Source organism: Pinus tabuliformis, chromosome 6, assembly GCF_031772625.1.
Source record: "Pinus tabuliformis cultivar Carrire ecotype Pingquan chromosome 6, CPIR1, whole genome shotgun sequence".
In the NCBI taxonomy this organism is placed as follows: Eukaryota; Viridiplantae; Streptophyta; class Pinopsida; order Pinales; family Pinaceae; genus Pinus; species Pinus tabuliformis.
The window spans coordinates 1,693,377,871-1,693,397,727 of record NC_142292.1 but is presented as its reverse complement, the minus strand read 5'-3'; the positions used below and the strand labels follow the sequence as shown (position 1 = coordinate 1,693,397,727).

The following is a 19,857-nucleotide window of genomic DNA, read 5'->3' as shown; positions in this document are numbered from 1 at the left end:
ATCTCACAATCAATAACTTAATGTGTAATATAATCAATATAAGCGATGCTTATACCAAGTGTGCTGGTGAATAAATGCACTTCTTTTTGTTTTCCTAGTACAAGATGAAGAGTAAAGCACCTCGTTTCTCTTTTCTAAATAACTTTTCAAATCTTTCTGGCCTTTGTTTTTCACTGTGAGAATAAAAACAAAGAGCAAAAGTAGGGCATAACCTTTAGACAAATGGAGGGAAAAAGTAAATTTAAATCTTATTGAAGTACAAAAGTGTTAGAAACATGGAAGGAAAAGTAAATTTAAATATAAAGTTAAAGATGATTTTATATTTGGTATCAATATCACTGGAATTAGTTTTACATAATCAATTAACTAATATAGACATGTTATTAAATAATCTAATATGTTTTCATGCAGGATGGAGGGTAAAGCAGTTTGTTTCTTCATGTAGGTTGAACTTTTTGCACTTATATTATGGAAATGATTTTAAATTATATGATGTTGTAGTTTAATAGTTTGAAGTTTTGATATTTTTTAATTGGAATAAAGTAATATAATTGGTTTAGATTTTAATTGTTTTTTATGGTTACATTGTATTATTAAATATATAAATATATCTAGCTTATTTTTATCAATTTTTATAGAGTCATACTTATTATTCTAATAAATTTTGATCAAATTTAATTGTCAAAAATTTATAATAAAATTGAAAAAGTTTTTGAAAAGCTAAAGAAAAGTAAATTTATATCTCAGTAGTATTAAATTTACTGTGTAATCTAATTGTTCCATGTTTTGGAGGTTTTTTGGGCTATATTTTCTAGTTAAATTTATTTAAAATTCAATAGAAATTGTTTGAAATAATCAGTTTGATTTGTAAACTCTCCATAAGTTAAGTATACCAAAATTTTTCAAAACAATAAATCTATTTATAACAAAATTTAGATAACAAAAAAGTACAATTGAAAAAATGTTTTACAAGATTTCAAACTAAAACTTAGAATAATTTGACAACTCATAAAAAAGAAAGTACTATATGACCCAAAAAAGTGTCTTACCAAATTCAAACGGAAAACTTCAAAACTTAGAATAATTTGACAACACCTGAGGCATTATTGAGGTCTCTGGTTTTCAACATCTTAGCTGGTAATTTAATTATTGAATCAATGTCTTAGCTGGTAATTTAATTAATGAATCTTAGCTGGTAATTTAATTATTGAATCAATGTCTTAGCTGGTAATTTAATTAATGAATCTATGAAGATCAATTTATATAAGTGTTTTACCCATTCAAACCAAAAACTTCAAAACTTAGAATAATTTGGCAAGACCTGAGGCATCTTTGAGATCTCTGGTTTTCAATGTCTTAGCTGTTATTGAATCTATGAATAATCAATTACCATAATGGTGTTATTAATTAATTCAATCTTTCTTCCTCTTCAATCTCGAGAATAAAAAAGCACTGATCGTCTTTCGGTGCAGTGAACCTTCTTTTATTATTGCACTCAACTAACTTTCTGCGCGATCTTCTTTAAAGTGTGATAAAGGAAGCAAAAGTAAAATTTAAGTCTTAGTTTAGCCTTAAATCTGAGTAAACCCCATTAAAGGCAATCCAGCATGCGTGTCCTTCCACAGTCACAGTAGTACTTGGTACCAAAACACCTCTCTCACAGAGAAAAATAGGCTTTTCCATGGTTGTTTTTTTCCATAAACCAGCAGCCTAAACCCTCATTAAAACTTAAGAAACGCCCCTGCTGCATGACTAGATTCGCTGACAGCTACAGGGGAACGCTACAAATAGTTACGGTAAGGACATTAAAGTAAGAATAAAAGTGAACCCCAGTACTGAAAAATAGTGTGAACGACAATTACAGATGACTGGTAGAGACCTGTAACAAATCATGGCCGTGATCTTCTTTTTTATCGTCATCTCCGACTGAACTCACTTCTCTGAACACAACCCTCTGCCATGTCTGGCTGTTTATTATCCTCGATTATAGCAAAATTTGCAGCTTGATGCTTCATCCCCTGTTTCCAATAATAAGACCCCTGTCACATGAACCCCCTGTTCCAGGAAGGCTTAGAGTTTCAGGAAACTCTGTGTAACTGTGTTGCATTAATAGCAGTTGGCTGCTCTGGTTTAACAGATTGGAGGAGACTGAGACTGCACAGTATCTATAAACAGTTGAGAAATCATGTCAAGCTGTTTGGACCTTGGTATTGGTGCTGGCCATTTGTGCTATATTCAGTGCAATTATTGCAGCACTGTCCTAGCGGTAAGGTCACCTGGAAAAAGAAATACACATGACCGTTATCATTTTCATCTTCTGTGATCCTACTACCGTGCATTTGTTATTTCTATTGTGGTCATACCGTGCATGTGCTGTTTCTATTTTTCTTTACTGTGTATACAGTGAATTTCCATAATGAAGGAGCTTCTATTATGACAATACTGTAGACAACGTATCAACCACCTAAAAGTATTTTCCATTGCTGGAAGCCATGAGTGCATGCTGCTTTCTATTTTTTGTTACTGTGTATACAGTGAAGGGCTGCTATGGCTATTACTGGGTCTAACCTGTTTTTCAGCCCTAGATAAGTGAGTTTTCTATACTGTTTTGCAAGTTTAATTTTCAACCAGAGGATTTCATACATCAATCCAAGTTCAATTTACAGTGATAATAGTAGTCTTCTTATGAAAACCCAAGTTTGATTTCCAGGTAATGGTACTCTTACATCTCACCTAAAAAATCAGATAATGCTCTTACATCTTACATGGAAATCCCTCAGAGATATGTCCATGTCTAAGAAGTGCATTTCAAGACATCTCCATGTCCAAGAAGTGCATTTCCATGTCTAAGAAGTGCAGTCCAAGATATGTCCATGTCCAAGAAGTGCAGTCCAAGACATGTCCATGTCCAAGAAATGCATTTTCCATGTCTAAGAAGTGCATTTCAAGACATGTCCATGTCCAAGAAGTGTTTTTCCATATCCAAGAAGTGCATTTCAAGACATGTCCATGTCAAAGAAGTGCATTTTCATTTTCAAGAAGTGCAGGCTCAAGAAGTGCATTTCTTAGATGGTAGGTCTTCACTAGAATTTGCCACAGGGTTCATCTTTTCAGAGAAATTTAGGTATCATATGCTTAAATGCAATACTGTTAATGAAACTCTCTATACAACTGAAACTATAGACAATGCAACAGTTTGTAGGTTTAGTTTACAAAAATGTGATTGCAAAATCTTTATGCATTAAATAAACTAGTCATGGCTGGCATTTCATTTGTTTTTTTGCATTGATATGTCTGAGAAACTGTGATGGTCCAAACTAACGATGATTCTTTTCAAGGCAGGTGAATGTCCCGGGCAGTAGTTTATTGGAGACTGTCCCAGTGCGGTGCGGTCATTGCACCAGCCTTCTATCAGTTAACATGGGCGGATTATTTCAGCGATCAACATCTCAGGTAGTCCAGCAATGTTTTAATGAAAATATTATTGGTGAAGATCTTATTGAATCCAGATTAATGTAGTTTTTAAGAGAGTGTATTCTTAATATATATTTCTACTTGTCTCAGTTGTAATCTTGGGTTTCAGAAGAGTGTTTTAATTATTCAGTAGAAGTTAGTGAAATATAAATAATAGTAGCGCCCGTTTGTTATTTTTGGTTTGGGAAGAGTTGATATGAAGACAAATAAGAGTAATATATCTATATATATATATCCACCACTTTGGTTTGAGAAGAGTTTATTCATATTATTTAATAGGAATTGGTTAAATTCACTAGTTATGGAAATATAGTTGATTTAACCCATTCTTATCAAATAATAACAAATGGTGTGATATTTGGAAAGAGTTTGTTACTATTATTTAATTGGAGTTAGTTAAATCAGTTGATTAGTTAAATATATTTAATGTAACAAATTATTATTAAATAATAGTAAGAGAATCTTTTGCTAAGGAAAAAATAATATCTTAGAAAAATAATATATATATATATATATATATATATATTAGATATGATTTTCTAAATATTGAAGAAATATTATTTATGTTCATAAATTTTTAGGAAACAATTATATTAGAGAAAGTTTTGTCAATAAGTTTCGAACTATTCAGTTTGGTTCATCTTTAAAATTACATATTTTTTGAAAAACAAAATTTTTCAAATATAGTAAAGATTGTGATTTAGTTACAAGATCATTTTATTATTTCTTATGGCAGATTTATATATAACAATATATTATTTTGTAAATATAAAGTTGGTATATTTTTTCCTTTTATCCTATTGTTACAATACCATGGGTACTTAGAACTAGCGTGTTATTGCAATACCATGAGCTGTTAGAACTAAATAATGGTGGGAAGGACTCCAGGGTAATGAGAAGTACAGTATGTAGCTGGCTATCAGCAAACAAATTCAGAAAATGGGGTAGAGTTTATATATAACTTTTTTCCTTGGTGTTAGACTAAATTTTGATATATTTTATGTGAAAAAGCAGAACTACAGTCCCTCATGTTCTTCACATCATGAAAATGAAAGCGGTTCATCATCGTCTCCGAAATCCAGAGAGGAATCATTGATCTCCTGTGCATTCGCCGCTGAGCAAGAAACAGTGAAACCGACTTCCTCAGGTACTCACTCACTGTGTATATCACCCTAGCAGGATACTCACTGTGTATATCATGTTAGGTAAGAAATTAAACAGATGTTATCCATGGTCTCAGCAGTGTACAACCTTATTAAGAATTTAGCAATCTGCTTTATAGCATTGCATTTACTGTGCACATGTCATAACCAGTCTGGAATTTATCTTTTAGTTTAAAGTTTAGAAAATATTATATGTACTATCTGACATAGATTCTGCACTGCATTACGACTGTATTATACGGTGCCGTATTATACAGGTTCTGGTTCTAAAGGTCAATGGGAAATTTATAAGTTACTATCTCTGCATTTTCATAGGTTATTCAACAAATTCTGTACCACTTTTGGACCATATTTATATCTTCCGTATTATAAATATTATAAATTTTACTATACATTATTAATATATAGTATCCCAAGAGATTGCAATATGTAGCTTTTTTTTTTTTTTTTTCCGAAGGTGGCAAAACCTATCAAACTCAGGGGTCAAACCAACAGTGAGGACAACCATCTCTGGCTGCTATCCGCGAATGTCGATTTGACTCATCACCGTTATCAAGGAAAACCACGCCACCTGTAATAACCCGCTGGTGGTCCTTAAGGGAGCAGGCTTTCACTCCTGCCAGATGCCTCTGGGTCTTGGGCCGTTAACCTGTTTCCTTACGTCCGAGGAAGACGAGCTCTTAGCCAAGCAGAAGCAGTTTTACGGCATACTCCAGGCGGATTTGCAATATGTAGCTTATCCCTAATTTAATATTAGAAATTTTTGTTTTTTCTTTTTTTATTATTATTTAAATTTATTTATTTGTAAAGTGATTAGTTAAATATTATTATGAGTTCTTTTATAACTTTTATTTCTATTAGTTATTAGTTTTTTGTTTTTTTTGTTTTATTTAACTTTTTTATTTTTTTATTTTTCTATTATTCTATTTTCATGAATTATAATTTTTTCACCATATGACTTATTATTATATTAAAAACATATTTTAATAAATTTAATTATAAAAAATTATATATATTAATAAAAGTGAACACATCCCCAGATGCGGGTGACCATTAATGTGTTAATGGTGAGGAGACGGGACGACGGCGGACGGGTTGGCCACTTGGCCCTCAGCAATCTTCCCAAGACCAGAGTTAATAATCCCCAGGGTACCTCGCAGGCAGCATTAAATGCCCGCTACAGTCGAGGCAGAGCCATGTCCTGTTTAACCATGGTGCCCGATCACAATCCAGGCATTCTACCCCTGTTCCATTGTGCTTGCCCTCCGCAGGCGGCAGAGCCTATTGAGAGAACCAACACGGGGCGATGTTGTTGGATTGTCTATTGCCTTGATTCGGGCAATGGTTACCACCATTCCCAAATAATTCTCTGCAATTCAACCCCTGTTCTCCAGCATTTTGATTCCTCTGTGCAAAATTCCCCTGATTATTCCCCTTCCGCTTACCCTGACTCATTCCTCTTTCCACCATGGTTCGCTACCTTATGCTTAGCAGATGCGGCAGCACGCGCGGTGGTAGCTTTCGGTCTCAGGCTCGGCAACGAAGTATTTCGGATTCCCCGACTTCCTCGATTGAAAATCCCCACTATCCAAACACCAGAAGCGGATAGGGAAGAGCAGGCCTCCACCGCTTTGGTCGTAATGAGATGGCTGTGCGCACTGCTCCCTTCCCTCTGCCCCTGCACCAGGTCCCCTATACCATGCAATTCTGGTTCCGCAGCTCTCTGAATTGCCCGATCATTGTCGCCACCGTCTCCATCTCCATTACTGAAGAAGTTGAGCAGAACATCCCTATGACAATCTCCATGGAGGAGACGCACAGAGCTGGTCCAAGTCGAAACAGAGGCAACGACAAAGAACAAGGTGGTGATGGTGGTCGGAACAGAATGCCTGGGAAGGCCATTGCTGGCAGCTCGCATGAGGACTTGGGGCATGCAGAGTGACACGTGGGTGGTGGAAAGCCTCATGGCGAACACGTCGGGCCCACAGCTGGAAGTTGGCAATAGGAAAGGAGCTCAGCAGGTGATGGGCCATGCTAAGTCGGACAACCTAGATGATTGGGCTTGCCCAATTGTGGAGGAATCCACCACGGAGGAATTCGTTGCACAAATCGCGTCTGCCAGGTGGCACTTCACATAGTTCTTGGTCTTTTCTGTCTTGTTTTTGTCCAGGTTGGCGGTCCAGTGTGGACACACTGCTGGTTTCTGGGTGGGTTCGCAATGTTGGCCTTTTTGGTTCTCTTCAAAAAACTGTGGATAAATCCGGTGTCTTTTTGTATCTCTCTCTCTTTTACACTGATTTCCCCTCTGTTGGGGCAGTCTAAGATTTTGTTAATGACAACATGATGATTTAGGCCGAGTCCCTTTCCAGTCAGGACACTCTGTAAATACCTTTTTATTTTATTAATAGATTACTCTTACTTAGAAAATAAAAAATAAAAAATGAACACATTTATATGTATGTTAATATAAACAATATTAGTTAATCATATTTCTTAATTTTTGTTGATGGCATTTAACCATACTTGATTAGTTGTTTTATTTTTGTGAGGAATTTTTTATCTTTGTTAATTTTTTTGTTTAATTAAGTTATATTTAAGCTAAGAGGCAAGTACTAGCTACTATGTAGCCCTAGTTAATAGATGAAATTATTTTAAAATTAAAATTTAAGACACTAAATATTTTATATTATTATGAACAAATTTAATTAAAAAAATCCTAATGGTTTTTTAAATAAAAATAGAATTTTAAATAATATTTTATGTTTTTAAAATAACTATATCATCATTTTTCATTCCAATAAACATGAATTATAGTCCTCTTATTATATTTAAAAAATAGATAACAACTTAAAATATTCCAAAGAAAAAATTTAGAATTTTAACTTATATAATAGATTAAATAAAAAAAATGTTATATTTAAGATTTTTATGCGATTTATTTAATTTTTTTGAATTAGGTTCTTACTAGTGAGACATGGGTCTAGTTCTTATTAGTAAGGTGTGGGTCCATTCTAGTTGCTACCACCATATCTTTGGAGCTTAAGACCTATTTTCTCTATAGACCAAATTACTTTAAAAAATTTAAACTTTTAATCTCTTAATTTACACAATAAATCTTTTATAATACTTATATTGATTTAATATTATTGATATTTATAATACATTAATTTATAAAAATCATATATTCTACATAATTATTTATATATTTTAAAATATAAATATAATATAATTTATTTTAAATTAAATACATTAATATTGCAATTTTACTAATAAAAAAATAACAAGATAAAACGAATAAAAATATTTTATAATTTATAATTTCAAAATTAAAAAAAGCACATACATTTTATCCATAAGATCAAAGGTAGTATTTTCTTCTTTTATAAGACGGTTATGACCCGATACTTCATGTATCAAAACATCTTAAGTAATGTGGAAGATAAGAGGTTTGTTAAAGTTATTTAAATTACAAGAAAACAATTTTAGACTTGTGGGGAGGGCATAAGGATGCTTAATTTTAACATAACCATTAAAGAATGTAGGAAAAGATAATATTGCAAAATAATGATAATATTAAAATATAACTATATCTAAATATTAGGAAAAATTATGATGTGATAAGTAATTATATATATTTATATATATAGGGGTGTGGAAATCATTCATCTTAATATCAAAAATTTAAAAATTATCTCTTTATATTAATTAATATAAAGAAGAAAATAAATATTATTAAATCAAAAATACATTCTCATAATAAGATGGAACACTAATCACTTCCCAAAACATTAAGCTATAAAAGAGTTTCTCAATTTTTTTTATTAAAAAAAAAATTATATATACTTATTTAAAATCTTAATTTAGTGTCACATTATTCATCTTTCTAAACTTGAATTCGACAAAAGTATAATACTCTTGAAATATTTTTCATTAATACATTTTAAAAGTAAAAATAAAACTTTAAAAAAATTTAAATGATATTTTATCTTTATAAAATTCAATAAAACAAACTTAATTTTAATGAACATGTTTTTATCAATATTATTATATTAAAATTAAATTTTATTTTATTAATTTGTATATTTGCCGAAGACTTCTTATTTCAATTTAAAGTGTATGAGGATTTGTTGACTTTATTTTTATTTTTTTGAATTGAGGGCCTAGATTGATTCTCAAGGGAATATGCTCATCATATGCTTAGTATAAATGCTTATCAACCGGTGTAGTGTATTAAAGAGTTTGTTAGGTTGCATTGACTTTTAATAAATTAAAAAAATTAGATTCTTTCCCCCTGGCATCCCACCCACCAATTTCCTAAGGTTTGAGATTATTCCAATTCTAATAAGTTCCTCCATGATAAGTTACTCATTATTCTTTATAACATTCATTTATATATAAGCAAATTTTATTTATCAAAATGGTCCATTACTTTTAATAAATTTAAAAAATTAGATTAGTGCGGCATGACTCCCTACCCACCAATTTCCTAAGATTTGAGATTATTCCAATTCTAATAAGTTCCTCCATGATAAGTCCCTCATTATTATTTATAACATTCATTTATAATTCATTTTTCTTTTTAAGTTAAAGTTGACCCATAACTTTTTTATACATGGTTAATCAAGTAAAATGTGTGCATTAGTAAGGCAGTCTTCTTGTTGCAATAGTTTTTTGGATTATATTTATGAAGCCTTCAGACCACATTAATATTTTTAATGTGGTTGTACTATATATATTTTAATATTTTATGATGACGATGAGTAAGGTCCACTAAGACTAATGTTGTTTAACAAACCTTAAAAAAAGAAATCTAATTGTAATTGTTGACAATAATTTTTTACTAAACAATCTATTTAAAAACATGATAAATCCATTAAAAAAAAAATAAAAAATAAAAAAAAAATAAAAATAAAAATAAGATCAATGCGGAGATATGATAAAGATAAAAAATTATTCTAGGAATATCAAAAATATTTGTGAATGACATCATTTCTCATACGTAACCCATATTTAATAAACCACATACATTTTATTTCTTATAATTTTTTTGTGATTATTTATGTAACTGTTATATTTTTTTGTTATTATTTATGTACCTATTATATTTTTATTTATCTCTCCATTTTATAGCAATCAGCTGCTCTTCTATTTTACTGTAACAGGACTCACAGATTGTGGGGCTACAGAAAAGAGACAACGAGCTCCATCCGCCTATAACCGATTCATAAGGTAACGCAACGATCGATTTTTTATAATTTCTCAGCGAATTTAAGAGCTTCTCATCAATTTAGCTTTACGTAGGCTCAGTGTAATGCACGTATTCTAATTGAATGTAAATGTGAGGGCGGGATCTAAATCTTCAATAATTTTGGTGTGGGTGTGTGGTAAAGGGCGGAAATACAGAGGATCAAAGCCGTGAATCCGGATATCAGCCATAGGGAAGCGTTCAGCGCTGCTGCCAAGAACGTAATTAATATATCTGCCTACTCGTTATTTGCTTTTAGTTTTTATTTTTATTTTTTCAATTGTGAGGAACTAGCACATTTTTGTGTCCATAGTGTATTTATTTCACAGTGTATTTCTTTCATTAAATTAGGTCACCATTAAATTAGGTTAAATTAGGTCACAACTAGAGAGATTTGAATGTTAGATTTTTTTAGTTATTATGATTTTTCTGTGTTTATGATGTATTTTTTTCTCAGTAAATCAAGTCCCAATTAAAAAGATTTGAACGTCGGATCTCTTAGTTATTCCAAGATTTGAACGTTGGATCTCTTAGTTATTCCAACCTCACATTAGTTCGATCACTAATTAAACTACTCTACTAAAAATTTGTAGCAAACTTTTATGTTTATAACTTTTTTTTACAACTAAAAAATTTAAACATTAAATCTCTTAATTACCAAAACCTCACATTAATTCAATCACCAATTTAACTACCAATAAAACTTCCTAAAAAAAATCTTTTTTCTTATTGCTTAATATGCCTTCTCATTGATTAGCATTTATTAATTTTCAGTGGGCTCACTTGGGGTTGATGCTCCCGGATAACAACAAGCGGACCAGCTCAAATGTTGACAAGGTAATATTCTTTTGCATGAAAGTTCTCTGGTATTTCCAGTTCAGATCAACAATACAAATAATTTCTTTCTTTATATGATTTTTTTTTCTTTTAATTTATTAAATGGTTTTATTTTTTATAATTTAATTGTTACTTGTTATGGAATTGTGAAGGTTTTCTTTTATAAAGCTATCAATGTTTTGAAAATACATGATGTTAATGGTACGTTTGTAGTTTTAAGGATATACCAAAAAAATCTAATCATATAAAAATATAAAATGTAGGTTGATGTAATATTAGTGAATGCCATTTTACTATAATTTTGATCATTTAAATATATTTTAATTGTGATTTTTTAAATCACAAGTTAGTATTAGAAATCATAAATAAGTTAATGAATCAAAAGTTGTTAATTTTTTTTTTTTTTTTAAAGAATATGAGATTTTTATTAAAAAAGTGTTAATATTTATTTTGGTTTAAGATTGAGCATGGAAGATCAATTCAATCTCTCAATTATTTTATGAAATATAAATTTCAGTTTCATTCCAACTAATTTTTTTTTTAAATAGTTTTAACATCAAAATGCATTTACATTCCATTTTCCACTACTTTTGATTTAATTTTGACTAACTTATAGTTTTTTTTGGCCAAATATTTTTTCATTTCTTAATCTTCCAAAATACTTCTAAAATCAAATGCATTTACATTCCATTTTCCACTACTTTCTATTTTATTTTGACTAAATTCTAGTTTTTCTTGGCCAAATATTTTTTCCTTTCTTTCCCACTTTAATCTAATACACATTTTCTTGCATCGGATGGATCACCCTTTGATGAATGTGCCTTGTTGTCTCCACTTTCTCCTTATCTTCCTGGTTTGCTCAAGAAGTTATTTTTTTTACTTTTTTCCTTGGGATCCAAAGGGGGATCGGACTTTCACTAGGGTTTGTTGGGCTCTCATTATCGTTGAATCCAGTAAGTCTTTGTGCACTTCTTCTTGACTTATATATATTTGCTTCTATGAATCTTCTTTAAAAAAAATTCTTCATGATTTTCCTTTGGTTCTTTCTTACCCCGAGTCTCTTCTACTTTATATATCGTGTAATACTTGGTTTGAGCTCCTTCTCACCATATGGGCCTTAGGTTATTTTTCCAAAATTTGTTATTCTCCAAATGCTTTGGGAAAATTTTGATTAAGTACCCTATTTCATAGCACGCTCTACATCAAAATGATGCATTTTCATAATCAATCTTCTGAGCTCACACATAGTATGGAGGTGTCAAATTAATCTTTGCAGGAAAACCCATGTTGAAATCCATCTCAACACATATTCGAGCAAAAGTGGCTTTGTAAAAAAATTTGCTTCTCGCTAGAACAATAAAATTTAATGCATTACCAATGGAAGATAATGTTGGAAGCAGTAGTGGATATTGCTGTCATTGCTTGATCAAAAGTGGGAGACAAGGGCTACATAAAAAGGCCCCAAAACCAGGGCCTATATTCACAAATATTCTCCTCATCTTCAATATTATAAAAAACTACAACAAAAAAACCCCTAGCTAAGGTAAATATTTAGATCATCCATCAATATATTTTTGTGGAGATGGGACAATCATAGCCAAAACCCATTAAATCTGCATACCAAACCTCGTTCCTAAAAAAATAGTGTTAAAGGCGTCATTTTCCACAAGAATATTAAGGGTCAAAGATTCTTCCTGCACAACCTGGAGAAGAGATTATAATTTCAGTATGGCAAGCAAACAAAAAGACTATAAATTATATTATTTTAAAAGCAACCTAGATCCATCTTAACTCTGGATCTACGAAGCACGCATAAGAATCAAATCTCAGGGAAACCTCTTTTAAAGTGAAAAGAGATTTGATCCATTGGACACTTGGTAGATCTAGGTTTAAAATGGATATAGGTTGAGATTATATAGAAACATATTTCTTCTGCAAATAACTAAAATTCACCATGGACTAGTGAACTCGTTTTGTGTTTTTTCTTTTAATAAAAAATATTAATTGTTATAAATTTATAATATGTTTATATTTATTTTTTATAAGTTAATTTTTGTATTTTAAAAAATAAAAAAAATTCAATATAAGTTAGGGCAAATTGATTTAAGATGGATATATGTTGGCATTAAGTGAAATAGTGGCTTGAGTTTCCATTCTTTCAATCCAAATATATTTCTTCTCTGAATCATTATAATTTATTATAAATATTTTAAGAATATATTGTTAAAAAAAATAATGATTTATTTATTTGTATTTTATAATGATTTTTTAAAGATTAATAAATATTTTAAAAATTTGTTGTTAAAGAAATTATAATTTATTTGAAAAAATATAAATTTGAAAATTGAAAATTTATTGAGAATAATTTATAATTTATTTTTTATTTTTATTAATATATAAAATATATTTTTCTAAATAATAAAAAAATATGATTTGTTTTTCAATATAAAATATATTTGAAAATTGAATATGATATTTTCTATCATACTATAAAGCGTGGGATGTTTTACCTAACATTAATAAGTAGAATGGGATGCTTTATCTAATACCTGTTATATAATAGGATGTTTTACCTAATATTCTAAAAAACATGTTGAGGTAAAGATTATGATTTGTTCCTTCAAAATATAGAATTGGATCTTTTATTTAATTCTAAAAATATGTTGAGATAAAGTTTATAATTTTTCCCTTCGAAATATAGAGCTCGATGTTTTACCTAATATTCTAAGAATTTGTTGGAAAAAGTTTATGATTTGTTTTCAGAAACGCTTTGTGATTTATTTTCATGATTAATAGATATTTTTAATGAATGGTTGAAAATAAGATTATGAATTTTTTTAATATATATTAAAATTAAAATGTAATATTTTATTTTTATTTTATTTTTATATTATTAAAATTAGATAATTTATTTATTAGTTTATATTTATTTTAAATTAAAATTTAGTAATTGTGAAAAGGGATTATTTTTATTTATTTTTTATTTTTTATTATTTTATTATTTTTTTACTTTAAAATTTATATTTCAAAAATATTGATTTTTTGGTGCTTGGCACATCTAGAATTAAGATGTATCTATATTGGTTTTAAAAATAATATAATTTATAATTTTAATTTCATGTCTTAAATATACTTAAATATTAGTGTTTTGTTTGCTAAATATTATTTTTACAAATTAATTTATAGTTTTTATTTCATATCTCAAATATACTTAAGTATTAGCGTTTTGTTTGCTAAATATTATTTTTACAAATTAATAAAAATTATAATGCTTTTATGTTAAAATTTTTGAAAAGAAATATAATAAATTTATTTATTATTTTTTAGTTGTTGAAATATAAATTTGTGAATTAATAAAAACTAATTATTATCTTAACAATTTAGTCTAGCTAATAGACAAAATGGTTTTCTGATTAGAATTTGGCAATACAATTTCCATCAAGATTGTGATTTCTTCTTGTTTAAAATACACTTTTGAATGCATAAACAGATTTGCACCCTGAAAACCCCCTAAAGCACTTGATATTTGCAAATTAAACAACTCAAACATATGATTTTTAAAAATTTGTATTGGATTTTGAATAAAATTAAACAAATAGAACTAATTCATTTATTAATGAAAGGCTATTAGAACTTAATTCATAATTTATTTATAAATTATAGCGTTTAATTCTTGATTTATTTATTTATAATTTTGAATTTCACTTATAAATTGAGATGGACATTTTGATATATATTATTTACTAGAATTATTGTTAAAGTGTTTAATGAGTTTCTCTTTGCATTTATTAAATCATTAATATATATAGTTCTATTTTATATTAATTATTTTAATGGACCACACACATAATTTGTATAATAAATTTATTACTATGTTAAATTTTGATGGTCAAATTTAACTATAGTATGCTAATATTAGTTATCTTTAATTAATCTTAATTGATTTTAAAAATTATATTAAATTATGAATATTTTAATTCCTAATAAATTAAATACTATATATAAATGTCACTTGAGCCTATAACTTAATAAATCATTCATTTTAAGTATGATTTGATTTTGTTAAAGTAGTTGAATTCAATTATGTTAAAGTAGCTAGATTTGATTTTGTTAAAGTAGCTGGATTTGATTGTGTTAAACTTGCTTGTGAGAAGTGTTATGGCTTATTTTTTCACATGGTTTTGATAGAGCCTACTTTATATTTTACCAGATTTTTATTTAAATTTTCTTTTATAACTTATCATTGTTAGGTGAAATTATTTGAGGTTTATTTATATTTTATAATTATATATGTTTTAATTTGAATATTTATTAACCCTATCAGAGTGGGATTGGGAGGAAATATTATGAAATATGTGGTGGGGGAGATATTAAAGAAAATTTAATATCCATAATACTTCCCGGACGAACTTCATATGTTTTCTCTAATATATTTGCACATATTAGGGAAAATCTGGGGAAAGATTTTAGGGAAATCTTATATAGTTTGGGGGGTGGGAGGAGATACTAGGAAATACTTCAATAAAGTTGGTGTGAGATATAAATTTTCTCTAATTTATTAGGAAATACTTCAATGAAGTTGGTGTGAGATATAAATTTCCTCTAATTTATTAAGAAATACTTCAATGAAGTTGGTGTGAGATATAAAATTTCTCTAATTACTTCAATGAAGTTGGCGTGAGATATAAATTTCCTCTAATTTATTAGGAAATATTTCAATGAAGTTGGTGTGAGATATAGATTTTCTCTAATTCGTTCCACGTATTATCATTAACCCCCTCCACCCCCCTATTGAGATTTCCCCAATATCTCCAACCATCCACCAACCTTCATGATATGTTTTCTCTAATATATGTGCCAACCCTAACCCACAATATAAGTTTTCTCTAATATCTCTACCCATTTCAACCCTCACAATAAGTTTTTTTTTTAATATATCCCTCGACCCCCACCCCCATATTAAACTTATAAGATTTGCTAGGTCGATATTAGTGAGAACTTATTAAGTTTTCCCTAATATTTATGAGGGTGGAAGTGAGGAGGAATTTTTAAAAATACTTATATATTGGTGAGGGTATATTAGGGAACACTCATATAGGTGAGGGTGGGTGTGGGGGAGATATTAGAAAAATGAAGGTCAAGGTAGATGGAGATATTAGGGAAAACTTGTGAACTTATATACCCATGGAAGATATTAAGGAAATCTTAAACTATTATTTAGATGCGTGTGGGGATGGTGGGAAATATTAGGGGAAAATTATATAGCTGAGGGTGGAAGGAGATATTGGGGAAAGATTATAAAATTATATATGGGGACAGATATCATGAAAAATTAAAACTACAACTTAAATGAAGGTGGGTGTGAAGCTAAAGATTAGGGAAAATTTATATAGGCGAGAGACTTTTGGGGAAATATTAGAGAAAATTGATAAATTTATATGGGGAGAGATATTAGGGAAAACTAGATAATAGGGAAAACTTATAAACTTAAAATGCTATATATTGAAGAGGGAGATATAAGTGAAAACTTAAACTATAACTCAAATAAGTGTGTAGGTGAGGGTTATATATTAGAGAAAACTTGTATAGGTGAAGGTGAGGGTAGGGGAGGTATTAGAGAAACTTATAAACTTCTATGGAGGGAGGTATTAGCGAAAAATAAATCATAGGGAAAACATATAAATTTATATGGTTGGGAGTAGATTTTTTTTTAGATGAGGAACTAGTAACTTCCTCGGTTATATGCAACAACCCGCAAGCTACATATATCAGAAAAAAAATCATAGTTTATCCTAGGTCCGAGATGTCCAGAGACCACTAGAAACTAAAACCAAGATCGTAGACTCCAACGAGACACCTATCCTTTCAACCTTACTATGATAGGCCATGTCATTGGAGACTTGAAACAGGGTGGATGGGATGGAAATCCACCATCACGACCAATTGAGCTAAGAACCATTGACAGGTGGCAGTAGATATTAGGGAAAACCTATAAACTGAAGTGAGGGTAAAGGTACGGGGGTATATTAGAGAAAAATCATAAACTTGTTTGTGGGGGGGAGATATTAGGGAAATTTAGATAATAGGGAAAACTTGTAAACTTATATAGTATATTTTTTCTCTAATATCTTTGCTACCCTCACCCCCACCGTCACTTTAGTTTCTACTAATATCTTCTCTCGTCCTCACCCTAGTTTTCCATGTACCTAACCCCACCTTCACTCTTATAATAGGTTTGGGTATTAAATATTCTCTATTGTTTTCCCCACCTTTCTGGGCATGATAAATTTTCCCTAATTTTCCTTTTAGTGCCTTCCCTACTTCTATAATAAGTTTTCTCTAATATCTCTTTCCCAACCCCCTTCATATAAAAGGTTGGAGTAAGATATTAGAGATACTTATGGGAGTGAAAAAATATATCAGAGGAAAGTTTCTTAAGGTTGAGGAGGAAGATATTAGGAAAACCTTATGGCATTGGGGTGAGATATTGGGCAAAACTTATGACACTGGGAGAAGATACTAGTGAAAACTTTTATAAAATTGAAGTAGGTGAAAGATATGTGAAAAACTTATTAAATTTTTCCTAATATATTATTCACACTCCTATCATCACTCTTATCCTCATATCATGAATATTTAAATTCAAAACCAATTATAGCTTAAAAAATTGATTATAAATTAACTATTCATTTTAATTCTAGCCCCCTTGGGACAACTCAACTTGAGATGATCATGTAAATTAAGTATTATATACTAGGAGGTATGGTGTTCAAATCCCCTCAATTCACCTTATACTTGTAGAATACATACACATAAATTTTATAATAATAGCTATTGGAATTTACCTTGTATCATAATAGGATAAGACAAACGAGTTTTATATTCCTTTAATTAAAAAACAAACAAACAAACTTATTTATTTTAATTCTTTAATAACATAATTTAACATCTATCCATTTCTATTATTAATATATTATATTTACTTTATTAATTTAATTCCTAATCTATATATTTATAATAATTTATTTTATTATAGTGCATAGGACAACTAAACTTTGATTACGAACATAATTAAAATAATTTATTTTATTAAACTATTTGTTTATTTTAATTTATTATTAATATAAAAAAATATATATTTTTTAATTTTATCAAAATTAGTTTTTATTTATTTATTATTTATTAACCTGGTGCATGCATGTAAGTACATTTAATGCTTTACTTTCTATGTAATATTTTGAATGTATCATATAATTTTTTAATTAGTTATAAAAAATATTATGATTAGTAGGCATCATTATTATTGTTTTATTTTTATGTTTGCATAAGGAAAATATTGTCTTAAGTCTAGAGAACTGGTTCATAAATTTAATAAAGCTATTATATTATTAAATTTAATATTTATAACTATATATAATTTTATTTAGTAAAAAATAAAAAAATAATTTATTAAGAATTTTTTCTGTAATAATTATATGAATTTATTTGTCCAGGTGTTTTAAATCATTTAGTGTGGTTCATCATGTGGATAAAATGAAAAAGTATCATGGCATTAGGTTGAATAGAGATGCCATGTTTTGATTTTCTATCTAGTTATGAGGATGAACCACATTAGATAGTTTGAAACATATAGACAAATAAATTCTTAGTAATCAAAATATAAATCACAGAAACCTAAATTCTAGAAAAATAACTTATTTTTGTTACTTTTAATTTAAGATAAACTATTTTTATTATTTTTAATTAAAATCTATTTCTATTAAGTTATTGATTAATTTTATCTAACATTTTACTTAAAAATATGATTTTGTCTCAAATTCTACTCAGGAAACTTGTAAATTTAAGAGTTTGCACAATTTGTAATTCTAGAATAAACTTCCAAAACATATATTCCTTTAAATTGTATTTAAAGGGAAAAAAATTAAAATGTCTAAAGACTACCCTTAACTAAACATAGTTTCTCACATTGAAGATTTATCTCTAGATACTCTTTACTGGTTATCTATGCTGGTTTACACCAGAGAACAATCTGTCAAATCCATTCAACTTTCATTACATTCAGCATGCGAGGATGAAATTCTATTGATTTGAAAATTAACTTGATTTCTGACTTCATTATATGTGCAGGTTTGATAAATATAAAGACCAGGAGAAAATTTCTCTGCAGCAATATGCAGCATGCTGATGCGTTTTAACTGCCTCTTTTAACTGCATTCTTTAAGACAATATGAATTCTAGATTTTCATTAATCTACAGCAGCTAGCTATTCCAACGCTAATATGTTTGAAGAACAGGAGCATAGAAATTGTACGAACCATGTTGGTTTTTCTTTATTGTCTTTCACAGCCTCCAAAGGTTTAAACCTTAGAGTTGAGGTATTTTGCAACTTTGTTAAGGCAGGGCTCATTTTTCTTCCAAACGAGATATATTCTTATGAATCTATATGGGTCCTCACTTGTAGTGCTCTTATATTAATTTCCATTTCAAGCATGAAGCTGCAGATGTTTTTTTTGACGGTGAATATGCATGCAAAGATTCATCAAAGCCGACTGTGTAACCCCATTCACTCTCTCTTCTGATGTGGTTATGACCTTTTCTAAGTCTATTATTTTATTTATCTAAATTATGATAGGATAGAAATATCTATAATATTTCAATTTCTTTTTTATTATAATAATGAGTGTTTTCTAAGTTCCGTGAGTTTTGAAATGATTATATATTTCATAAATCACTGGGATAGTATCAGTTTTGGGCCATATTAATTTTTAACATGGTTAAATTCAGGAATATCTACGTTGTCAAAATTACCTAGGGATTGCACCCAGCTTGGGTCACAAAATCACCTGGGGATTGCACATAGCTTGGGCCACATAAGCACCAGTCTTAGGCCACAACATGGTTGGACCACCCAGTTTGGGCTACACCAGCCCTTAACATGGTTAGACGACTTAGGCCACATCAGCTTGAGTCTTAGGCCACAACATGGTTGGACCACCCAGTTTGGGCTACACCAGCCCTTAACATGGTTGGACGACTTAGGCCACATCAGCATGAGTCTTAGGCCACAACATGGTTGGACCACCCAACTTGGGCCACACCAGCCCTTAACATGGTAGGATGGCTTGGGCCACATCACCA

At 29.5% G+C, this 19,857-nt stretch overlaps 1 protein-coding gene across 6 annotated transcripts; it reads left to right on the top strand.

The window, feature by feature from the left end:
* Nucleotides 1–1,789: 1,789 nt before the first annotated feature.
* LOC149265489 (axial regulator YABBY 5-like) lies at nucleotides 1,790–19,336 on the top strand. Of its 6 annotated transcripts, none has more exons than XM_089393155.1 (7): nucleotides 1,790–2,266; nucleotides 3,339–3,453; nucleotides 4,489–4,621; nucleotides 9,800–9,866; nucleotides 10,028–10,103; nucleotides 10,657–10,719; nucleotides 18,847–19,336. In XM_089393155.1, the coding sequence occupies exons 2-7, from the start codon at nucleotides 3,421–3,423 to the stop codon at nucleotides 18,850–18,852; spliced, it is 378 nt and encodes a 125-aa protein (XP_089249281.1). In that variant the 5' UTR covers nucleotides 1,790–2,266; nucleotides 3,339–3,420; the 3' UTR covers nucleotides 18,853–19,336. The 6 variants fall into 6 exon arrangements, with proteins under 6 accessions (XP_089249281.1, XP_089249280.1, XP_089249279.1 ...); XM_089393154.1 differs by having other exon boundaries at nucleotides 1,797–2,266; nucleotides 3,343–3,453; XM_089393153.1 differs by lacking the exon at nucleotides 1,790–2,266 and adding an exon at nucleotides 2,360–2,589.
* Nucleotides 19,337–19,857: the final 521 nt, after the last annotated feature.

What these genes read in the sequence shown, in the direction of transcription:
- LOC149265489 (XM_089393152.1), top strand. Translation starts at nt 2,822, where the DNA reads ATGTCCAAGAAGTGCATTTCCATGTCTAAGAAGTGCAGTCCAAGATAT. An exon ending in AGTGAAACCGACTTCCTCAG is followed by an intron (nt 4,622 to 9,799) that starts GTACTCACTCAC and finishes TTACTGTAACAG; the next exon opens with GACTCACAGATTGTGGGGCT. An exon ending in GCCTATAACCGATTCATAAG is followed by an intron (nt 9,867 to 10,027) that starts GTAACGCAACGA and finishes TGTGTGGTAAAG; the next exon opens with GGCGGAAATACAGAGGATCA.